Source organism: Buteo buteo, chromosome 15 (genome assembly GCF_964188355.1).
Source record: "Buteo buteo chromosome 15, bButBut1.hap1.1, whole genome shotgun sequence".
Classification (NCBI taxonomy): Eukaryota; Metazoa; Chordata; class Aves; order Accipitriformes; family Accipitridae; genus Buteo; species Buteo buteo.
This window is the reverse complement of record NC_134185.1, coordinates 1,662,137-1,684,207: the sequence shown is the minus strand read 5'-3', so window position 1 is coordinate 1,684,207 and position 22,071 is coordinate 1,662,137. Positions and strand designations below refer to the sequence as shown.

At 38.3% G+C, this 22,071-nt stretch overlaps 1 protein-coding gene across 1 annotated transcript in view; it reads left to right on the top strand.

Moving 5' to 3' along the window:
* Positions 1 to 22,071, top strand: part of EYS (eyes shut homolog) — an 810,501-nt gene that overhangs the window by 552,374 nt on the left and 236,056 nt on the right. The window contains exon 35 of the mRNA XM_075046421.1: positions 5,898 to 6,048. Within this exon, the coding sequence (XP_074902522.1) occupies positions 5,898 to 6,048 (151 nt within the window). The remainder of the gene's footprint in view (positions 1 to 5,897; positions 6,049 to 22,071) is intronic.

Here is a 22,071-nt window from a genome sequence, read left to right as displayed (position 1 = left end):
AGTCAACAGAGAATAAGCAACTGCCTTTTTCTAACAATGTAATTGAACACAATGGATTTAATTATACTAAATTGATCATAATAACAGTTAATAGCGACGTAATACCGCCAATTAGTTTGAGACAAACTGTTGTTTTACAGCCTCTTTAAGATAAAAGCTTGCTTACTTAGTCATGCCACATCTTGGGTAGAATCACATTCTACACCTTCTCAGAACTCTGCCATCAAAGGAGACACTCAGAAGTTAGAATTTAGAATCATCAGAGACAAATCTGTGGTGTATAGCAATCTATTCTTGCTCAGATTATTTAACTAAATAAATACTAAAAATGTTTCTGTCATTGCTACTTTCTTTCACTTTGGATCTCAAAAGAGCTCCAATGAATAAAAATTTTCTGTTTTAACTTCTGAAACAACTTATTGCAGGGACAGAAATGTAAAAACAGTAGAGTAAGACTCTAATAACCGGCAACATACCTCAAACTTTGTTCTGTACTATTTTCTGAAGAACATTAAAGGATGCTTATGGGTACTTATCTTCTTATTCAGTGCAGTCTTTCAGTTTCACTTGAAATAAAACGTCAGAGTTGCAAGTCTAGGTCCGACTCTAAATTTGCCGCTCTCTGAATGCTTGAATACCATACTCTAATTTGGGCCAAGCTTTTCACTAAATGACTCGTTATTTACATCTACATCAACTTGAAATAAGTGCAGATTGTTTTCTAAGTTTAATTTCTGCAAATATTATTTAAAGTTGTTACAATGTGAGCAGCAGGAAACTTGAAGCTCTCCAAACTGCAGACAGAAATGGCCAGAGGCATAGATCATTGTTTTTTCTCTAGCTAAATATATAGTAGTAAATAAAACTGAAATCTGAAGGCTATTCTCTGGACCTGAGGCCAACTGGCAGGTCCCGGATCATGTCTATAAAAATACTTACTGCAAAATAAGTTGGCAACATTTAAACTAGGAGTGATTCCTGAATTGCACTAACCAGTGAAGTTTTTCAGTTTTGGAACTGGAGGTGATAGCTAGCTTGGGTGGCAACTGTAACAGGAACTGTGATAACTTCATAAAAATACGAACAATTATGTGTCAGGACTTGAACTCATGTTGTGCACCTTTTTAGTTTAGTACTGTAAGTGTAACCTCTGTGAAAAGAATAAGGGGGTACTGTATTAATTCATTCCATAGAATATGAAAAAAAGATCATTCTTTTTCCCCCTCTATTCTAAGATAAATTTATTTCATGCCTTGTCAATAGCTTCATTGTTCTTATTTATTTAGTTAAATCGCTCTCTAAGACCAGGCTAAGAAATCAACTCCAGTTCCAGGAAATACGAGTCTGCTGTCAGAGGGAATGAGAAAAAATGTGTTGTTGACTCATTAGTTCATCTGCAACCTGAAAGTGTGTGTTACCTGGTGTCTCAGTAGGGCACAGTCGGCACCAACAGATGTGAGCAGTCTAAAATGATGCATCTTAGTGCAGAGCGAAAATTTAATGACTGTGAGTGTAAGTGGTATATTTTCTATCTGAATCAATCTACTGAGGGTAATAGGAGATTCTGCCTTATTCTTTAAATGTTATTACTACAGGGCTGGGGTTTTTTTTGCTGAAGAAAAATGTCTCAGGATTGTAGAATCATAGGATAATTCAGGCTAGAAGGGACCTCAGGAGGTCTCTAGTCCAACCTGCTGCTCAAAGCAGGGCCAGCCGAGGGGTCAGACCAGTTTGCTCAGGGCTTTATTCAACCAGGTTTTGGAAACCTCCAAGGGTGAAACCTGAAGAACCTCTCTGAGTAGAGAGGTCCAGATGTTCCATTCTAAAAGTTGTCTCAAACATCCTTGCAAAGCCTAAGGGTTTCAGAACCACTGCTGGGTCAAAATTGATCCCACTTTTTAAATGTGCATTAAGAAATGTAACTCTTAATTGTCTGTGACAATAGGTCTGTTGCTTTGTTGCAGTTCTACAAAAATGAACATGCTGCTGCAAGGAGCAGTTTGAGTACGAAACCAGAAAATGAAAACTACCAGATACTGAGTGAAAACAGAGGGAAACATGAGTTGGCTTTGATCTTTTTGAGCTAAGAAATCTGTAAAATAATAAAGTGCAGTGAAAATGAAATACGTTTCTTAGCTTTATTTAATCAGTTATCTTCAACAAAATCAGGGAAATTTGGGATTGTTTTTTAGACTATACGATAATATAACTCTTTAATTCTTGTAGTTCACAACTCATTTGATACAGCTGTTTGCAAACCTATTGTTTTAATAGACTGAATGCTAACTTTACATCCTAAGTAGCTCAAGGGTAGTTAGTGAGTTGGTTATTGTTGTTTAGCATGATCACGTTGGAAGTGAAATTGCCAGAGATGGGTAAAAGTTTCAATCTTGTTTCTAGAACAAGACATTTCCCTTTCTTATCAGGAAAACCAGATTAAAGAAGCTTTATTCCCAGCAAGGCTGCACAGCATGACTGACACTTATACTTTAGCTGGACATCTCCCTTTCCCTCCTCCTCTTCCCCCATTTGTTTTATTACCTTTTTACCATTTTATGATAATTCCAAACATGTCATTTAATCATCACTAACAAATGTCAGCAAGTAAGGACATTATGTAAAAGGATTTGGATTTCATACGGACATTGTCATGTTCAGGTACCGTTATCCCAACAGTTATCAAATTATTATCTGACCTTTCCATCCTTCCAACCTGCGAGGCATTGAGCAATGGGTTTAGTACAGTTTAGACAGAACTCATCTTCAGGTTATAATTAATAGGCCAGTATTTAATCATTACATTTATGTGAGTACAAATGAGGAAACTGTGAACTGTTACTGCTGGGTTGGACTGAGGCACAATTACTGGTAGCTTACCCAGCAAAAGTGCTTGAGAGTTGCTGTATGCATTTCCACATTTATAATTATGCAAAAAGCTCTGCCTTCTTACTTGACCTTTAAAGCACCCAATATGCTGATTGTAGAAAAAGTATTTTAAAAGCCTGATGGAAATTTCATAGAGTGCATATATGACCCGGTGATTGTATCATCAGCAAATGCTAAACAATAATGGTTTAAGGTTGTTACTCTAATTTGGCCAGACCCTGCTAGATTCAATCAAGCACAATCAAAGGTGCATGGCTGACATTCTAACAAGCTTAGGGCAAAGGCAGCTCATGCTATTGAATTGCATCAACTTGTTTTCTGACATAAAGTGCTGGGGATTAATTTCAAAATATGTTTATATATGCACACTAAAATGCCTCTGCATGTCCATCATATAAGCTATTAAGGACAAGCTAACAAATATGTCTAAAGCTAACGTGAAAAGAATTACATTTGTAAATAGGGTGCTTGTGTAATAGAAGTACATACGTGGTCACGTAACCAGTTACAGCATTAGCATCTCAAAATGTGTAAAAGAAACAGTACTTAAAAAAAAAAAAAAAAGTTGTTTGGGCAGCTTTCCTTCATCTAGCACATCTGTTACTTAGTTTAAAAAAAATAAAAAAATGCCTCTCAGTTCCCCTCCTGACCCTCTTCCACTCTGATATTAAGAATTACATTGCATTAAAACAAGTCTGATTTAAAATATTTCAGAAAGATTGCTATCCTATTATTATGCTTTTATTCATAAATATTATATTCTTTTATCAGAAAGAGAAGAAATTTTAGATATTTAAAAATCAATATTTTTTTCCTTAGAACACTCACCACAGCTTTCTGCTGTAGAATGAGTATACCCAAGATGTCACACTGGGTTCAAGCCTTAGGAAAAACTGCTTGATCATTGCAAACAGCTACTGAGAATGCACGTATGAGTTACGCACATTATCAGCAAACTTCCTTCGTAACCAAATAATGAAAACACTGTGCTGCAGAACCTTGTGTATGTGCTTAGACATAACAACAATTGCATAATGTCTACAAAATGTGGTAGGAAAACATTGCTTTCCTTGATTGCAGTTCTGACTACAATTTTCTCTTTTTTTCTCGCTCATGTTAGCTATTAATTAGCAAGTTTCAAAAAACTTTGTAAAAATTAAGGTGAAAACAAAAAAATCCCCTGAACTCATCCCTTAAGAAGTGTATTTTTGGTCCACAGAATTAAACCCCCAATTTATTTCTCTTCTTTAATGTTGATTGTAAGAACAAAACAAAACTTTATATTCTTCATCTGAGGTTATTTATCATAGCATGGACAGGCCATTTTGCTTACAAAAATATTTATAGTCCTTTCTGTTAAAAGGCTAATACCATGTTTCCATATTTTTGTGAAAGTATCACAAAAACAGAATTATACAGAAAACACACACAGAGAACTGTTTGCAAATGTTGCTTATGTTAAGTCTCCATCCTCTCAGTTAAATCAAATAGTATGTGAGAGATCAGTATCTGACAGAAGATAGTGAGGAAACTTTCCATGCTCCTTTTGTTACTAATAAGTTTCAGAAGCTAATTTTGCATTATCAAAGATACACTGTGTTCATATTTTACCTACAGCATCCTAGCTAAATTACAGACTGTTGCTTTTATAGGGGCTTTTTTTTTGGTATATGCTATTTTCACATAGATTTTTTGTGACATCTGTATTACAAAGGCACTTGAATATTTTTAAACATACAGCTGATTGAACTTTGATTTGTTTTGTGTGCAGAGAAGGATAGGCTGAAAGAAATTCCTACATGAGAGACTCTTGTTTAGTTCTGATATTTCTTCCCTGTGCTTTCTTTCATGAAGACAAAGTGCTTGCTGCCAGTTGGTTATTGGAATGTAAATGAGCTTTGCATCATTAAAAAAAATTGCAGAAAACCAAATTGTTTACTTTGCACCTTCTGTTTATTGGTAACAATTTATGCATGCTGTTAAGAGCGACACTGCTGAGAGGGTGTGTGGACAGAGGCAGGGAAAAGGGAATGTATGTATTAATTTCAGGGTCTAATATTACTGCCTTCAGTTTTAGGAATGATGCTTTTAAAGATAACTGTTACAGATTATAGTATGTCTGCACTCTCTAAAATGCAGTTTATTTTAAATTGCTTTTCTGGGTTATCTTTTTTTGTGATGAAAAAGACGGATATTTAAAATATTTGAGGTCAATAGATGTCTTTTTTTCAAATTACAAAGCGTCCTTGTTATTGTTAAAAATTGCCTAGCTTTTTTTATTCAGCCATTATTATGTGCTTTGGCTTTTTTAGCAATTACACTGCTCAGATTTACAATATGGCTTCATTTTAATGGAAGTTCAAACCCCAAAGACATGCCAACTTACAGCTTGTTAAACAGCTTCTTTTATGTTTATAGTCTTTAATATAAAAACAGCTATTTACTTGATTTTCTTTCCTCATTGGTTTAGTAACAGCCTAATTAATTTGTCAGATAGACAGTGCATGAGCCGGCACAGGCAGGATGCAGGAACAACCACAAAACCGCGGATGAAATGCAGAGTAAATGTATTTTTGTTACCTCACCGACCGGGGGATGCCCAGAGCAGCACCCGGGCAGAGGCACATGAGCGGCGACGCAGGCACCGCGGAGCTCGGTCCGTGCCGGAGCATCGCCGAACCTGCTGCGTGCGCCTGCTTTCCAGGGATTGGCGCAGGGGTAGTTCACCTCCGTGCTGTGATCTTTCCCACGGCAGGGCAGGAATCTCGAGCGTGTTCGATAGGTGCCTCTGAGTCTGTCACAGGCCGACGGTATCTGCACACTGATGTTCTACTTGTCCAACACGCAAGGCCAAGCCACAGTTAGTATGATGTATGTGTGTTTTGACACGCCGGCCGCAAGGTGCTTGAGCGTGTTGACGGTCCTCCTCGCCAATCTTCTGTTGTTTTCCCACAGACAGTAACGTAAACTATATGTGGTGGTAAAATGTGCCTATTTCTAAATTTATGCAGGCAAGGCATGGTACCATGTGAAGCAGAAATGTCAATCCTGGGGATATCTGCAAAGACAAGTATACCTAGAAATTTCTGGTCCAGTTCATATTGGCTTGAAACAGGATCCATATTTGTTGGTGGTTTGCCTCATCATTATGCAATAAAACAGGTAATTTTTTTTTCTTTTTATTTCTATTTAAGATGTTTGTTATTTTGGGAGTGGCATATTGAATAGGATATAACTGAAGAGATTTGAACCATGCAAAAAATAAAAATTACTTACAGCTTTCCGAGGATTACATCTAAGGGATGAGCGTGGTCCCTTGCAGTTTTGATGCGTGGGACATCGGTAAGTGAAGAGAACAGAAACACCATCCTGACCTGAAGTTACGATCTGCAATCCTGTTTGCCTCGAGTAGGCGGTGTTAAGGAACAAATATGATCAAATTTAGAGGAGGTGCCTGTCACCTCAGGTGCTAGTTCTGTGAATATGTGAGAAGTGTAACTGCACTGGGTTGTGTAATGTCTCTGCTTGCATCCTGTGCTGGCACAGACAGGTGTGTGTAAAAATGGACTGAACAAGAGAGTTAACCTGTGGAACTGCGTTAATGAATGAGAGGTATGGTACAGGAGCTTGATTTTGTGGGGCCCTGTATGCAGCCAGGGTAGCGGCGTATGCAGGGGTGAGAAGTAGTATGTGATGGGGCGAGCACAGAGTCAGGGAAGAAGAGTACGCAGAGGGTTGGAGAGAAGTGGATCGTTACTGAATTGTTGTTATGGAGGAATTTGGGGTAGTCACAGTAACAGATGCACATCGCTTAAGTGACTTCCAATCTAATTTTTTTTTTTCAAAGGAGGGTGAGTATAGATAGCGATTTCTGTTCTAGTCTATGACAGTCAAACTCTTCACCCTCACACAGACCAAAGTCCCAGCCCCTGTAACTCATTTGAGACTGGCACCGTACACCCAGGGGACGCTCAGTCCAGCTCCTGGCAGCGTGGCCCCTGTGCAAAGCAGTTCCCAGCTGGCTCAGCCTTCTACTGAAGGATTTATAGTGAAGGCTTAGAGAAGTTCAAGTCATGGAGTGTATTTAGGAGCAGGTAAGGAAGCAATTTGTTTGAGGGTTATACATAATAATGTGTATGCGAGAAGAAAGTTTGAGATAGTAGATAGCTCTTCACTAGCTAAAGGCAAAATAAAATCCAGAAAGATAGGTTTACCTTAGGTGAGTTAAAATAGTGATAAAATACAATGGTTTAAGGGTAATTTACTGCTAAAACATTTTGCCTATATATATGTTGGATTGTCATATCAAGATGGGCTTTCTTTCCTTAAGGATGTTGCTGTTCAATAGCTTATTCTATTCTTAACGCAGGATTAATAGGTGAAATGTTATGGTCCATGCTTGTTATTCAGATGAGGTAATAGATGTGGGACATGTGCAAGTGCTTAAGCTGGTGATACTTAACCTTTATTAGTATTTGGAAAGCAAATGTTCATATAACTTGCCCAAAAGGTAAAAATACGTTCTCGACTCTCAGTTGCCTCTCTAGCTTTCCATGAAGCCTTTCTGCAGTTCATTGCTTTCTGTTTGAGATTACCTCAGCCTTTTATTTAACTTCATTTTCTTTGTTCCTTTGTGATTTTTGTGTTCATTTTGATCTTGGTGTCTCATTTTGCTTAAGTTTTACTTTTTTTGTAGCTTTGGGCAAGTTTAATTTTCCTTGGCTTCCCTATCAAAGTCTGTTGGCTTTAAGCCACATACAGTCTATAAAGGCTATATTTTTCCTTTTTGTCAGGGAATGGAGAACCGTCTGTCCAAGTTCTCTTTATGTGGGCTTTTCAATCCCAGCAGTAGGAAACCACTCCAGGAAGTTTTTCTCATCAGCTTTGACCCAGGCAGTCAGGCTTCTATTGTAAAACCTTCATCGTCCCTGAAACAGAAAAGGTCTGTTTCTGACCTTCCTCCTGCAGTTTGCTTCAAGGGAGATTTCTGCTCCAGCTGAGACTCAGCTTTTTCTGGCAAATGCTCTCATCACTCTTGGAGTCAAGTCTGATAATGACCCTTGTGATATCCATAGTATCTGCCTAATAATACATTGTCTTGTTTTAGATGAGCTCCTTCTCTCTCCGGACTAGTTCACTCTGCTGTTGGCTCTCCCACCTTCCAATATCGTGGAAGTTGTAGAGCAGTGACTTCAGACCCCAGACTGCTTCAGTTTCTGCCTAGCAGGAACTTCTAGCTGTCAGTGCCAGAAACTGTTGACACAGGAGTTCTGTATTACTGGAACTGGCTTGTGCTATGCTATTAATTTCCAGGCTAGATTCCTCTTCCTTTCTTTATGAGTGAGGTTTGATATGATCTGTGAAGCCCTCAGGGTAAAATATTGCGTCTTCTGAGGATTTCCTATAGTGCAATTTCCTAATCAGCTCTCAAGTGTCCATGCATTTTTTCCACATATTTATTTTTTGTCTGTATGTTTATTATTCGCTATTGCTTAGAGTCAGAGTGCCCTCAACATGTAAGGCAAGGTGCAACAGTTATTCTCTGCCTTTCAGTCTCAAAAAGTTGAAGCTTTCTTCTCCAAAAATGAGAAGGGAATTACCTCCCTAACTTGACTGCTTTTCCTTTTGTTCTTTAATGCCATTCTGTATAAGGGGTAGCCTTTTACTCTTTCCTTAAGGGAGGAAACTGTTTCAGCCTTCCTTAAAGATTGGTTAGGAAACCATAAGGTCTTTCAGGAATTTTTAAGAGAAGTTACTGTTTCTCTGTACGTATGTACTCATTGAGATGTTTTGAGTCTGTTCTGAACTTGATTGATTTTCTGCCTATTATACACCATTTTGAATGGAAGTATCACTAAACAAAGTCAATAGTTCTAGACTGGAAGGCTTGCAAGGCACCAACTATGTATGTTTCCACTGCCCAGGGTAATAACAGACTTGGCACACTATCCACAGAAGTTTGAATTTCCTTCCTGGTCACCTCCTGCTGATTTCCATGGTTGCTGCCACAGCTTGGGAAGGCACTTCAGGAGAACAGATTACAGCCTTACCCTCAAGGCAGTGATACATTTAAAAGAACATCTGTGATATCTGGGGAAGCAATGCCATAATACCCAATAGATTTCTTCACGAACCAGAAGCTCTCAGACCTCCCAGATCTCTGTGCTTAGTGGCAGTGGTTGGTGGGGAGAAACACTATCAACATTAGAGCAAGATCAAGGTATGGACTACTTAAGTAAACCAGACATGTAAAGTATCATGGGTCCAGATGGGATGCAGACAAGCATGCGCCACTGGCTGATGTTATCACAAGGCCACTCTCTGTCACCTCTGAAAGACTAGAGCAATCAGAGGAAGTCCCTGATGACTGGAAAAAGACAAATGTGATGTCGTGTTCATCTTCAGAAAGACCAAGGAGGAAGATCTGGGTAACCATGAGCTGGTCAGGCCAATGGGACAACTCAGTTCCTGAGACAGTTCTAGAAACAAATGAAGGACAAGCAGGTCCTTGGGAACAATCAGCGTGGATTTGCCAAGGGGAAACTCAGCCTGACCAGTATGATTACCTTCCATGTTGAGATGACTGGCTCTGTGGACAAAGGGAGGGCAATGGATATTCCTTACTTATTTTCCCACACTCAGCTTCACTCCCAGCTCCTCTGTCTCGTCCCCCCGGGCGGCATGGGGAGGGTAGGGAATGGGGGCAGTGGTCAGTCCTTAACAGCTCCTCTCTGCCGCTCCTTCCTCGTACACATCTACAGTTCTCTGATCTTACATACCCACAGGCCAAAGATAGAAAAAGCATTTGCCTGGGTATGAATTCTGAAGGATCTGAAGACACGGGTAGAAAACAAGATAACAGATCCATGCACTGAAACACCTTGGACAAATTCATCCAAGTTCAAGCACTGCAAACTGTTTCACGCACAGCAAGAAATTGTTTTTATGACTCTCTGTAAACTGTCCTTTGCAAAGTTTAGTGGATTCATCTGACAGTGTAGAAAGGCAGAGCTGAACAGTCAGGAGGAAAGCTAAACTATAAATAGCTGGCTGGCAGACATCTCGTCCTGCTGTCTCTACACAGCAAAAAACCTCCCATTTAATTCTCTGACAGCTTTGTTTATTACTTATTTTTAAATCATATCCTATTTCTTCATTAAAGAATGTGACGGGCATACTGCAGACTTGTCACGTCTAAGAAACAGGTAAACAGCAAAATCACTTAAACAGTTAAACAGTGTCATCTTTTTAAAACATTGGTTTTTTAAAGCTGTTTATGATAGCTGTTTTCTAAGACTTAAAAATCAACAACAGGGGAATAGAAACCAAATTACACACAGAAAAAAGACATTTTAAATCAGAAATTAAAAAAAAAAGTATTATTTCTGAAATCTCAAGACATGTTTCAGAATAATTAATTTCATGCTAGCTTTAGTATCATTAATTGTTTACAATAGCTTGTTCCTCTGCAGAGATTGGTACACTCAAAGGGAAATTAAAGATTGTTTTCAAATACCTACAGCAACAGTTGATTGCAGTAATAGTGTTATTTCTGCTACTATAATTGCTCCAGTAATTTATATTTCTAGACTTAATAGTATTTTAGTATTGAGAATGTGAAATGTCATTATATCTTCATATTCCTTTTCAACGTAAGCAGTTCTCTATAATGAAACTTTGCAAGTATACAAACAGGAAATTTTCAGAAGGAAAGGAAGCTTCTGTACCAGGAGAACAATCTTCTAAGTAGAGTAAAGATAAAAGATGAAGTGGAAAGTATGCAAATACACATGTGGGCATTGGTATTCCCATGGTACCAATGGGGAAATGGCAACAGATAACTGAGTGATGTGCTCAGGATCATAGTGTGCTAGTGTTGTAACTAAGACGAGACAGTAGTCATTATACATCTGAAGTCTCTCAGTTAGACTACTGTCCCATACCTGGCTGAACTTTTTTGTGGGGACACATATTTTAAATACATAGGTGTAAAATATGCTGTGCATATATAAGAAAACATATAGTTTTCTTACGAAAAAAAGATAGTGTGATATCGCAATCATATGATGCTATGAAACTGCCCATTTAGTCTCAGAATATTCTCAAGTATTGCTGTTTGTAGATAAGAAAGTTTGAAACATTTCAATAAACGATTGATAAAACATATAAAATGACATTCTTTCTGTCACAATTACTCATCCACTGAAGTCAATGGCATTGAGTGAAGAAATAGTGTAAAACAGGTGTTACAAAATACAGAATCGAGCCCTTAATTTGGAACGATCTGAGAGCAGTTTGCTGTATGTTACAGCTGCTGTGCTTCCACAGACCAAAGCAACAGTAATCCCCCTGTGACTGTCTAGTTAGACAGAGTTTATGATCCGTTTCCCTTGCCGGAGCGTTGCAAAGCAGTGGGAGAATTTAGTACAGTCTGTGCACAGTATTCAGGTTTGATTATCTGGCATTCACCTGATCTGATAAAGCTGCAGAATGGGGCTCTGCAGTAACTTCCATGTAATAATTCGTAATAATATTACATTTACATGATGCTTTAACATTCCTGCTACAGTAGTCATTGGATATGAGCAAATTACAGTGGTCCAGACCCAGTTAATGCCCCCTGGGCTGCAGTGTTCATCTTGAGAAGATTCCTGGAGAAGCCAACAAAGGAAAGGACATCCAGTCTTTCATAGGATTACAAGGCATACTAGACTGTTCCATGGCTGCAACTGTTTGCTACAGTGCTATAAGGAAGAGTGGGTGGTTTGAAATCTTAGAGGGGCCAGTTCTTGAACCTCCACAGATTTCCTGTTGGTCCACAGCACATCTGAAATTTTCATACTTAATTATTAAGACTCATATGATTTGTAAAACCATTTTATTTTGACAGAATTTTGACATATTGATTGCCAGTCAAATTGCCAGAACTGTTCATACAGTCCTATACATTTAAAAAAATCTGCTTCAATTTTCTTAAATTTTTTTATCAGTGTATACAATGAGACCTCTAGGCTGGTTATAGTTTTTTTTTCATTAGATCATAAATCTGCAGTTGGCAATTGTTCAAAGGATATCTCATATTTGATATAATTTAAAGCATCATCTGCTCCATAAGTTTAAGCTGTAGCTCAGAATAGACTAAGTGGGAGCTGGTTGCCAGGCATTAGTCTTCACTCAAGGTAGAGTGGAATATAGGTGCCTAGCTTGTAGTAGCTATGCACTTGAGTTTGAGGTTCTGCTGTGATACAGAAAATGAAAGTGAACAATGTTGACTATTCTATCCAACATCTTCATGGGATTTCAGTGCTACATTGTGGAAAGTGTGAGCTGTTCCTGTTTGTATCAATTCCAGCACCTGTATTTTTTCAAAAAAAAGGGATGAAAGTATTTGTCCTTGTATTTATGCCATTCCCTTTTAATTTGACTTTCCTTACATACATTATACGTCTTTACGTCCGCTCTGTTGTCAGGTTTGTGATTACAGTACTCAGAAAGGCATTTTTAGAGTGTTTGTTGGTTTGAAATGCATTGTACATCCTCAAGAGTGTCTGATTTCTTCTTGGATCTTGACGTGACAGCCTTAGATCCTGACAAGTATTTTCTTTCTGATGTCCTATTTAGGATATGCTCTGGATCTGTCTTTGCATCACCCAAATGCTTATTCTAATTAAGAGCTCTGCTTATTCTTCTTCAAGCTATTTTATATATTTATGTGCTTTTATATAAATAAACAGGTAGAGACTAAATAGATATTTGTCACATCACCAAAAATACATCTTCTGCATGTCATTCATTGTTTCATTGACTGCTGTCACATTCAGTGCTACTCATTCTACTTTAGATTGAGAAGTCATGGTCTACATGCTCTGTTCCTACACGATCAATCATTTCCCTGAAATCAGGGATCCTGTCTCCCAAGTGAAGAGATAATTCTGCAATATTCTCCAGGGAGCTACTGTTTTGACTGTTCTGAATAGTTTGTTGTGATCAGCAAACTTTTTTACCTCAGTACTTCATACATTCTCAGGTAATTTGTGTATGTGTTTAACAGCACAGGACTCAGTTGGCAATATTTGTGACAGCTAACCAATGTGAAAACTGGCCTAGTATTTGTAATTTCTGTTTCCTTTCTTTTAACCAGTTTATTAACCCAAAAGAAGACCTTCCTGTATTTCCCATGACTATTAATTTTCTTTAAAAACTTTTGGTGGGGAACGATGTCAAAATATTTTTGGAAGTTAAATTAGCTATGTTGTTGGATGACCTTCTTGTATAGGACCATTAATGTGTTCAAGGAATTCTAATTGGGGATGAATAACTTCCTTTTACAAAATTTTACAATGATTTTTTATGTCATATTGTTCCATGATTTTTCTACTAACATTCTTTATTACAACTTTTCGGAAATTGCCTCTGAATATAGATTTGCTGGGGTTTTGTTTGCATCAATCTTTTTGGCCTTTCATTGTCTCTTTTAAAAAACTGGTATCGTATTTGCCACTTTCTTGTATTTTGGTACCACAGACAATTAAAATGAAAAGTTACATACCGTCTTTGAACAATTCCAGGCTCCTTACTTTTCACATTTGAGAAAGTTTTGATGAGTACTGGAACAACCTCCCCAGGGACGTGGTAGAGTCACCATCCCTGGAGGTTTTCAAGATGCGACTGGACAGGGTGCTAGATAATCTCATCTAAGCTCCCTTTCCCGTGAAAGGTTGGACCAGATTATCTTTCAAGGTCCCTTCCAACCTGAGCTGTTCTGTGATTCTGTGGTTCTATGATTCTATGGTTCCATGAGTATTTTTCCCTACCTAAAATAAATTTTATCCCAGAACCTTTTTGAATATGCATAGTTGTAGATTTAATTTACCAGATATGCTCCCTTTACACTCGCCAACCTTATTTTGGCCTGAAAGACATCAACCAAATCTTCTCTATTCTGCTATTTTGTCATTCAAGCTCCATTTTTTTAAAAGTCATGCTTGATTTTTCTTTCTGCTAGAGCGTACATAGTTATCTGAACTCTATGGAAGTGTTTTTCTGTAACCTGCAAACATTTTACCCATTAGTTTTTCCATTTATTTTTATCCTTACTAACCTTGTCCTGTTGCAGTTAAACTATTTTTGGTGGATTTTTAAGTGTGTTTTGCTCCCAGAAGAACACTGAAGTTGAGTACATTATAGTCAGTGTTTTTAATTTTTTTTTTTATGATTATATATCGAAACATATCCTATACCTAGCTTAATGCAAGATCTAGAGTTATTTCTCTTGTGGTTTCTCTATTAGTTCCAAGAAACTATTATTTACAGCATCTAAAAATGTACTCCCTGCATCATATCTTGTCATGATTTCTTACCAGACTGCTTGGGAGTAATTAAACTTTCCTATTAATGTGTTTTCTGCCTTACCCTTTCTAACCTGATTTAGTATTTAACAAGCACTGTCATCGTCTCGGTTAGGTGGTATATAATAAAGCTCTAATATCGTATTTCTCTTTCTGCATGAAATTTCAGTGCAAAAGGATTCACGCTAGTTTGTATATATTTATTCAACTACTTCATTTATATTGCCTTTTTTCTGGTGCACTGTATGCCTTACATGATTTTTACTCTTGCATCATAATATCCCAGTGTTTATTTTTCTACCATCAAGAAGCATATGATATTCCTATTGTTTGACAGCTTCTTTTTCTTTTTAGAATTCAGATATTTTTCCAGAGGTAGTTAATTGTTTTTTGAAAAGAAATAATGGTTTAGTGTTTAGTGGTTTGACAGAAAGGGAGTTGTATTTAAAAGCACATATTACTTTTTTTTTTTAGTAACATATTTACCTAGCTTAGTTGTATCGTGTATATTTTGAATGTGAATTTTTCATTTTTAAAAAAAGATTTTCCAGGTAAAGAGAGAAATGTAATGGAATTAGGTTGGTAAATCAGTTTTAACATAATTGCAATATTCTGTAATTGTGGCTACTATATAATGGTAATATACTGTCTTGCCTGATCCCATTGATCCCAAAATAAATATATATGAGACTTAAGATATTTTGCTGCAAGTTCTGGATGTATACAATGCTTCCCCGTTGGGATTCTTCATTACTAGTGTGCCAGTAGCCCTCACCATCTAAGGGTGTGATCTTGCTAGGTCTTCAAGGCTAAGCAACACAGAGAAGTGATACCATCAAACAAAACCTAAGATGTTCCTGTAATACTGTATTACTTGCTTGTGTTCTTCCTTTCAAGTCAATCTGTGCTATGAAGTCTGCAGATTGTGATCTTGCACATTGCAGTATTTCATACCAACTTAAAGAAAAGAGGTATGCGCAGGGAACATTGTAGTGAATAGCACCACATTCTATTTTTATTCTTTTATGGTTAGATTAATAACTATGTTAATAGGCATATTATTGATTTGTTAATGCTTTTTCTTACATCTGAATATGCTCACGTAGTGTTTTGGAGAACTTTTATTGATTTATCTGCTTGAAACAAGTTTGAATTCTTGCTGAAGATCAGTATTAGTGCTGCGCAATCCTTAAAGCTAAAAAAAAAATATCCCAGCTCATACAGACTGCAGAAGTTTTGGATTCTGCTAGTTACAGTAAAGTCTAAACCTAGACTATATTAATAAAAATGTGCAATAAATCTTTCTAGTACGTCTAATAAATTCCAAATTTATAATACTGAAAATGCGGAATAGAGGACATAAAAGTAAGTATAAAGACCGCTCAATTCTTTTTATTCAGTTACTAGTACTATTTCCTGAATACTTCTCGATAACTCTATACTGACAAGTTCATATTAATTAGGGTGATTTTACTAGTTACAGATTGCACTTCATATTTTATTAGGAAGACAGTTGAGAGGAGTATTTTTGACATTTATAATATCAAACTTCTTATTGATTGTGAACATGTATATTACAAGCAGTCATCTTTTTCCTGCCTTTTCTCCAGCTATATTCTATAATATGTTTACTGCTTTTTTAACATTTCATTAGAGTTGTTTTAGAGCGGTTAGAATTTCATATGTGTATACATGTATATATGCATGTGTCAGCATTATATTATATAAATAGTAATATTAGTAATGCAAATACTAACAGTTGTTACCAATATTAATGTAATGTTAACATATTGTATTAATATTACATTATTAACATTTTCCATAAAACTTGCTAAAACCATACCAAAATAATCTCAAACCAGAAAGCAAATAATAACCTTCAGTGTGTTAAGTACACAGACCAGAAAATACTACTGGTGAGAAACCAAGATCTTTCCTCAGTGATCACCTTCTGCATCAAATTAAAGGAGACACTTAAGATTATATATGAAGTGATACATTTTCACATAGCCGTGCTTCACAGATGTGCAAAAATGTCATTAATATCAACAACTCTACATGAAAAATAGTCATTTGCATTCCACATATATAATATGTCAGCAGTCCACAGTATAAGCAGATTACTATAAGCAAGATTAAAATTGTAATTCAGTCTCATTAGATAACTCTAGAATGCCAAGTTCATTATACTAATTACAGAGCTACAGATCAACCAAACCAGTGGTGTTACAGTTACACTATAGTCTTGCAGAAAAAAAGGCAATGAACTTTAAGAAGTTCACGGCCCCAGGCCATCTGTGCAGCAGGCCTTGGCGTACTGAATCAGAACACACTGACTCAGAACATTAAAAACAATGGGTCTGCACTCCAAAACTCTGGGCAGAATCAGGATGTTGAGCCAAATAGATTATTTCTGTTTCTTATTTGTATGAGAGTCTTGATACGCACGGCTTTAACCAAGTTCTGTGGAAGCTTTTTTATGCAGTTAGAAATAACCAGGCCTCTCTGTGCATGGGGAAATCAAACTGCTGAATCTTCCGAGTCTGAAATTAAAGAAGTGTAGGGAGAAAAGGAAAAGAAAACTAGCAAAGTCTCTCCTGCTAATCCTGAATGATGATGATTGATTGCCACTGTCTCAGTGAAATCCCCTCAGAATTTGACTTTGTGGAAGTATTTTTCTCAAAAGTATTTTAATTGTTTCATACTTACGGTGGCTGAACTCAGATTTGTGCGTTCTAAATGCTTGAAGCTAACCAGATAGCATCCTCAGTAAACTAAAAGACTGATACAAAGACATCACTGAAACTTTCTCTGTCTTGTTCTCTTGAGATAATTTTTTAAAAACGTATGGGGAAAGGGGATGTAAACAAACTCTTTATTTGGAGAATTTAATTAGAGATTTGAGTTCAGATTTCTGTTTAGTATGGAAGAAACATTTTCTTTTTTTGCCTAATATTTCCTATAGAGCAAAATAAGGATTCAGGAAATAAAAGATAAATTAAAAGGAAAATAGTATGATGTCATTCAATTTCTAAAGACAACTGGTGGGCGCACTCAGATTAATTGATATACCACTGTAAAAATACATATCTATTTGAAAGTAAGTACATGTTGTGTATTCCTGTGTGACACCAGAAGGTTTTTCTATTGCAGTACCTCTAGAGGATCTGCTCAAGCTCTTTCTGTCCTCTTAGTCACCATGTAAAATACAAGAATATCTGCAACCATTTCACACTGTACTGAGATGAATTGCTCTTCTACTTGGTATTTCTTGCTCTGAAGTTGTCTTTGCCTTTTGGATTTTAGGAACTCAGCTTTGACTCCCTTTCAGCTTTGTGCCAGCTGTGGCGTTGTACCCCATTTCCTGAGACACATTATACTTTTTTGTACTGACGCCAGTGTTTCAAGTCTTATCTGGCAAGACAGGTCCATTGGGGGCGGCGTACACTTGTTCATCCATTAGGGAAACAGTGGGTCCAGTGCAGAATGGGGCAAAGGAACTGGTTACAAATGGCATAGAGAAGGCCAAGGTACTTGATGCCTTCTTTGCTTTGGTCTTTACCCATAAAACGAGCCTTCAGGAATCCCAGGTCCCTAAGACCAGAGGGAGAGTCTGCTCACTGGCAAGCACGCCTTGAGATGTGTTGTTCCTGGGCTTTGGAGGTTTTCAGCTTCAGCCTGACGCCTTCTGCTAATGCAGTGTACTGTTTGGTCCTGGACACTTCTATCCAGCATTCAAAGAGTTATGGCAGCCACAGTGTAATTGAAATTTTCTTCTATATTAGCCCATGCAAGATTGTTTTCCATCTGTGAGGCCTTGCTGGAGCCTGACCAGGCAATTTGGCAACTGTTACCCTCTTACCATCATCCGTAAAATGAATGAACTACAACTGCTAAACCCCCAGGAATACTGAGTACCTGTATGTATTCTGCTGCCCTTTGCCTTTACTTGGCTTTTACATGGCCTTTACATGGCTGCATCAGAGGAGTATAGAGGCATGTGTCTCCCAGGAAAGAGGGAAGTTAAGAGATGGACTGCTAGAAGAAAAGGCTTAGTCTCCCATATCCCTCAGATTTCACGAGTGAACTGTTTGGGCTGTGTTCACCAGTAAGAACTCATCAATAAGATATCTGAAACTGCAGAATCTGTCTTGAATGGTACCTTAGAGGACTTTTCAGCCACTGCCACCAATTATTCCATAGTGCTGAAAACTGTTCATGATCTGTAAGGTACCTCCTCTTCTTGGTACCTTTCATACTTTTATTTTTGCACAGGGCTCCCAAAGGAAATGGAGGCATCTACAGGAGACAACTGGTTTAAGTCTTTCACTCCTTTAAAGCTGTGTCATCCCTTGTTGAGGTGCATCCTCTGTTGACGTGCTCCTTAAGGTCAACCTCAAAAGTCATTTAACCAACCTTACAGGTGGCAGCTCTTTATCCAGATAAAGGAGATAAAGGCAGGGAGATCGCTTACCAGTTAACATCATGGCCAAAAGGGACTTGACTTGGGGAAAATCTAATTTATTACCAGTTAAAATAGATTTGGGTAGTGAGATACAAAGACCAAATGAAAACAGTACCTTCCCTCCCACCCACACTGCTTCTTCCCAGGATCAGCTTCATTCCCAACTCCTTCCACCCTGACCACAAGTGGTGCAAGGGGAAGGGAGGGCTGTGGTCAGTCCGTAACAGGTCCTCTCTGCTGCTCCTTCCTCCTCACGCTCTCACCCTGCTCCTGCCCGGGTCCTGTTCACAGCCCACACTTCCTTCAGGAAACATCCACCTGCTCTGCCGTGGTCCTCTCCGTGGGCTGCAGGGCAGTGTCTGCTCCATGGGAGCCGGCTGGAATTCCTTGTGTCCAGCACGGGGCAGCCCTGGCCGCTCCTCACAGCGGTCGTCTCCGCAGCCCCCTCACTGCCAAAACCTTGACACCTGCATCCTGTACAGAGACACTAATTTTATCAGAAGAAAGATGCCATTTTGGTAATGTGCAAAGATACAATTCTGTTTCTGTAGAGCTTATTTCCTTATTTTGAAGAACGTTTTGAAGGGATGACACTGTTTTGAACTTGCATGCAAGTTGCTTTCATGAATTTGCAAGTTCAAATCCAGGTGATCATTTCTCTTTGAACACGTTGGCAAGGCTGCAAGATGGCTTTTTGTCTTTCAGCTGTGAGGGCACTTATTTTCCCATAGCTGCCAGGCTGACCTGCTGTTAAGATCTTTGGTTTGTGGTTGATGTTGCCACTTAATTAGCCCACAGCTCCTGCATATTCCAACAGGATGCTGGCAACAGCTACAGCCCATTTTTGTTGGCAAGACATCTCCTTGACACATTATCTTGATGTGTGGGCTGATGTCGGAATTGTCCTGGGAGAAAATTTTCAGTGTGTGTGTGATGCTTTCATTCTTTGACAACTCTGCTTCTCTTAGTAACATTAACTATTTGTCTCTTCTTCCTGTTCAGTGTGCAAAATTCAGGGCAGCTACAGACATTTGGGATGACTTACCTTCTGCTGAGCATATTCAGTCCCTTTTATCCAATAGCTTTCCACATTCCCAAATTGTCTGACTTACCTGGAAGTGTGGCAGTGTGTACGTGCATAACACCTTCTCAGGTACCTCGTCAGGTACTTCACCTTTATTTGCCTATTGTTCGCGGTCCAGTCTGGAAGCTGCTTTTTAAAAAGTGATTGTTATCTTGGAAGTGGCAGCACACAGCAATATGGGATGGAGAGCACATTCAAGCAGTCTGCTACAAAGAATCTGTAGCGTTTGATGGAGCTATGCCTTCACATTGACATCTTGGAAGTCGATGCAATTCATAATGTATATACCTTTGAGAATTGTAGGTATAGGTTTGTCACCACATGTTATACAAGCAACAAAAAGAAACGATTTCCTCTGTCCGGAAGCAACGGAGCTCAACAGATGGCATAATCTGTGAAGGTGACATTTCAGTAATTCCTCTGTGCGACTCTTTGAGATCCTTCTTGGAGAATTTCAGCAGATCTGGTTGATGATAAGTGAGAAGTAAGGCTTGACCAGTTAGCAGACAACTTTCATGAGCCCTTGGAGGATGCGTTTGGTATCAGTCCCTTCCAGCAAAGCTTAAAGAAACTACAGTGAAGTGACTGAATGCAGCGGTGCTCTTCAGTGCTTGCATCCCAGACATCTGTCACCTAATCACTTTGACTTCCTTCCAGACACTGACTGACCATCACGCTGTTTCCAGGCAGCCTCCCGAAGCTTGGGAGGAGAGGCTCTAATCATTCACTGCATGAGTGTACTCTGGGATCTTCTGTAAGAAGCTTGATGGCAGACTATCTCCTTGGACTGAAAATGTATACGGGCACACTTTCCTCAAAAAAAAAAAAAAAAAAAAAAAAAGGTTTCACATAGAAAATTCACATGCAGTCTGCAACTATGTTTGTATGGGTCCTCACTGTGGCTTACCCCTCCTTTTCAGTTTCTTTTTCGAGGTAGAATTATATCTTAAGTCTTGAATGGTGGCCACTACACTCTCCCTATAAACAATGAAGAAGAACAGAGAAGAGCTAGGGTTTACCCCTCAGCAAAGGGGATGTGTTGACCTGCATACCAGCAGATACCAGTTAGTGGCCTGTAATCTTCCTTTGTAGTTCTTGTGGTGATACAGCCTGATGGTGTAAACCTAAAAGGGAACTGTGCAACAGCTGTTACTTCTGTGTAGTTTCGGTGGGACCCGTTCAGCTGTAGGAGAAACCAGGCTACAGCCCATTTGACAAGGCAGAAATACATTTAACAGAATGTATGTACCGGTCAGGCAAGTAATGCAATAATTACCCAAATGACCCAAAATATCAATCAGCAGTTGCCTAGATTAGTTGCCCACTCTTCTCTTGTGTGTTCGGGAGCTGTAGGTTTACCTCTTGTAGACTGGTTCTTTCTGCAGTTGATGAGAATGCACAAATATTACCTTGTGTTTCTTTATGTATTCCCTGCAACACATAGCTAAAATGAAGAGTTGATCTCCTTTAGCAATCAATTTACTCATCTGTTAACTTGTTTGTGATAACAGTAAATATCTAGGCACAAGCTTTAGCAATCTAACCGCAAAACTCAAGCTACATGAAAAAAGCATGTTATGCAAACTTTTTTATCACATTTTAATAGACCAAAACAATATTCATCTGTTCCTATTTTATGTATGTGCGATTTTTCTCCCAAGTTTTTTCAACAGCAGAGAGGTTTATGCCACAAACATGAAGTTTTGGGCGTATACCTCCATCTTATTAAAATGCAAATCCATGAGTTTCTCTTCAGGAAAAAAGACAATTTGCTGCTAAATCCCACTAAATCCCATTGAAAATTACTTTTACTGATTAAACTTGTGTGCTTTGGATAGCAAGTGGAGCAAATTGTTGCCATTTCTGATAAATACAAACTTAGTAACCAAAAGCATGCATGTGGCTAGAAAGTATATTAAGGTAGTTTATTTATTATTCTATAACCATATAGTGCCGTCTGAATTGATAATAATAAAAAAATCTTTGCTCTTGCAGCTGTGTTTTTACAGTATTCTGGGACAGAAGTTTTGGGGTGTTATTTCTCACCTCTGTCACCATTATCACTAGTGTTTGTATCACTTTGCATTTCTCTAACATCTTTAGTGGCCACTGTTTGTATTTCCATGCACTGCCTCACAGTAAGCATTACATCAACTACTCTTGTCACGAGTCAGAAATTCTGGATTTGTGTTGATTCCCTGTACCGGGTCTGGCTGGGATGGAGCGGATTTTCTTCATAGCAGCCTGCGTGGTGCTGTGTTTTAGACTGGTGACGAAAGCAGCGTTGC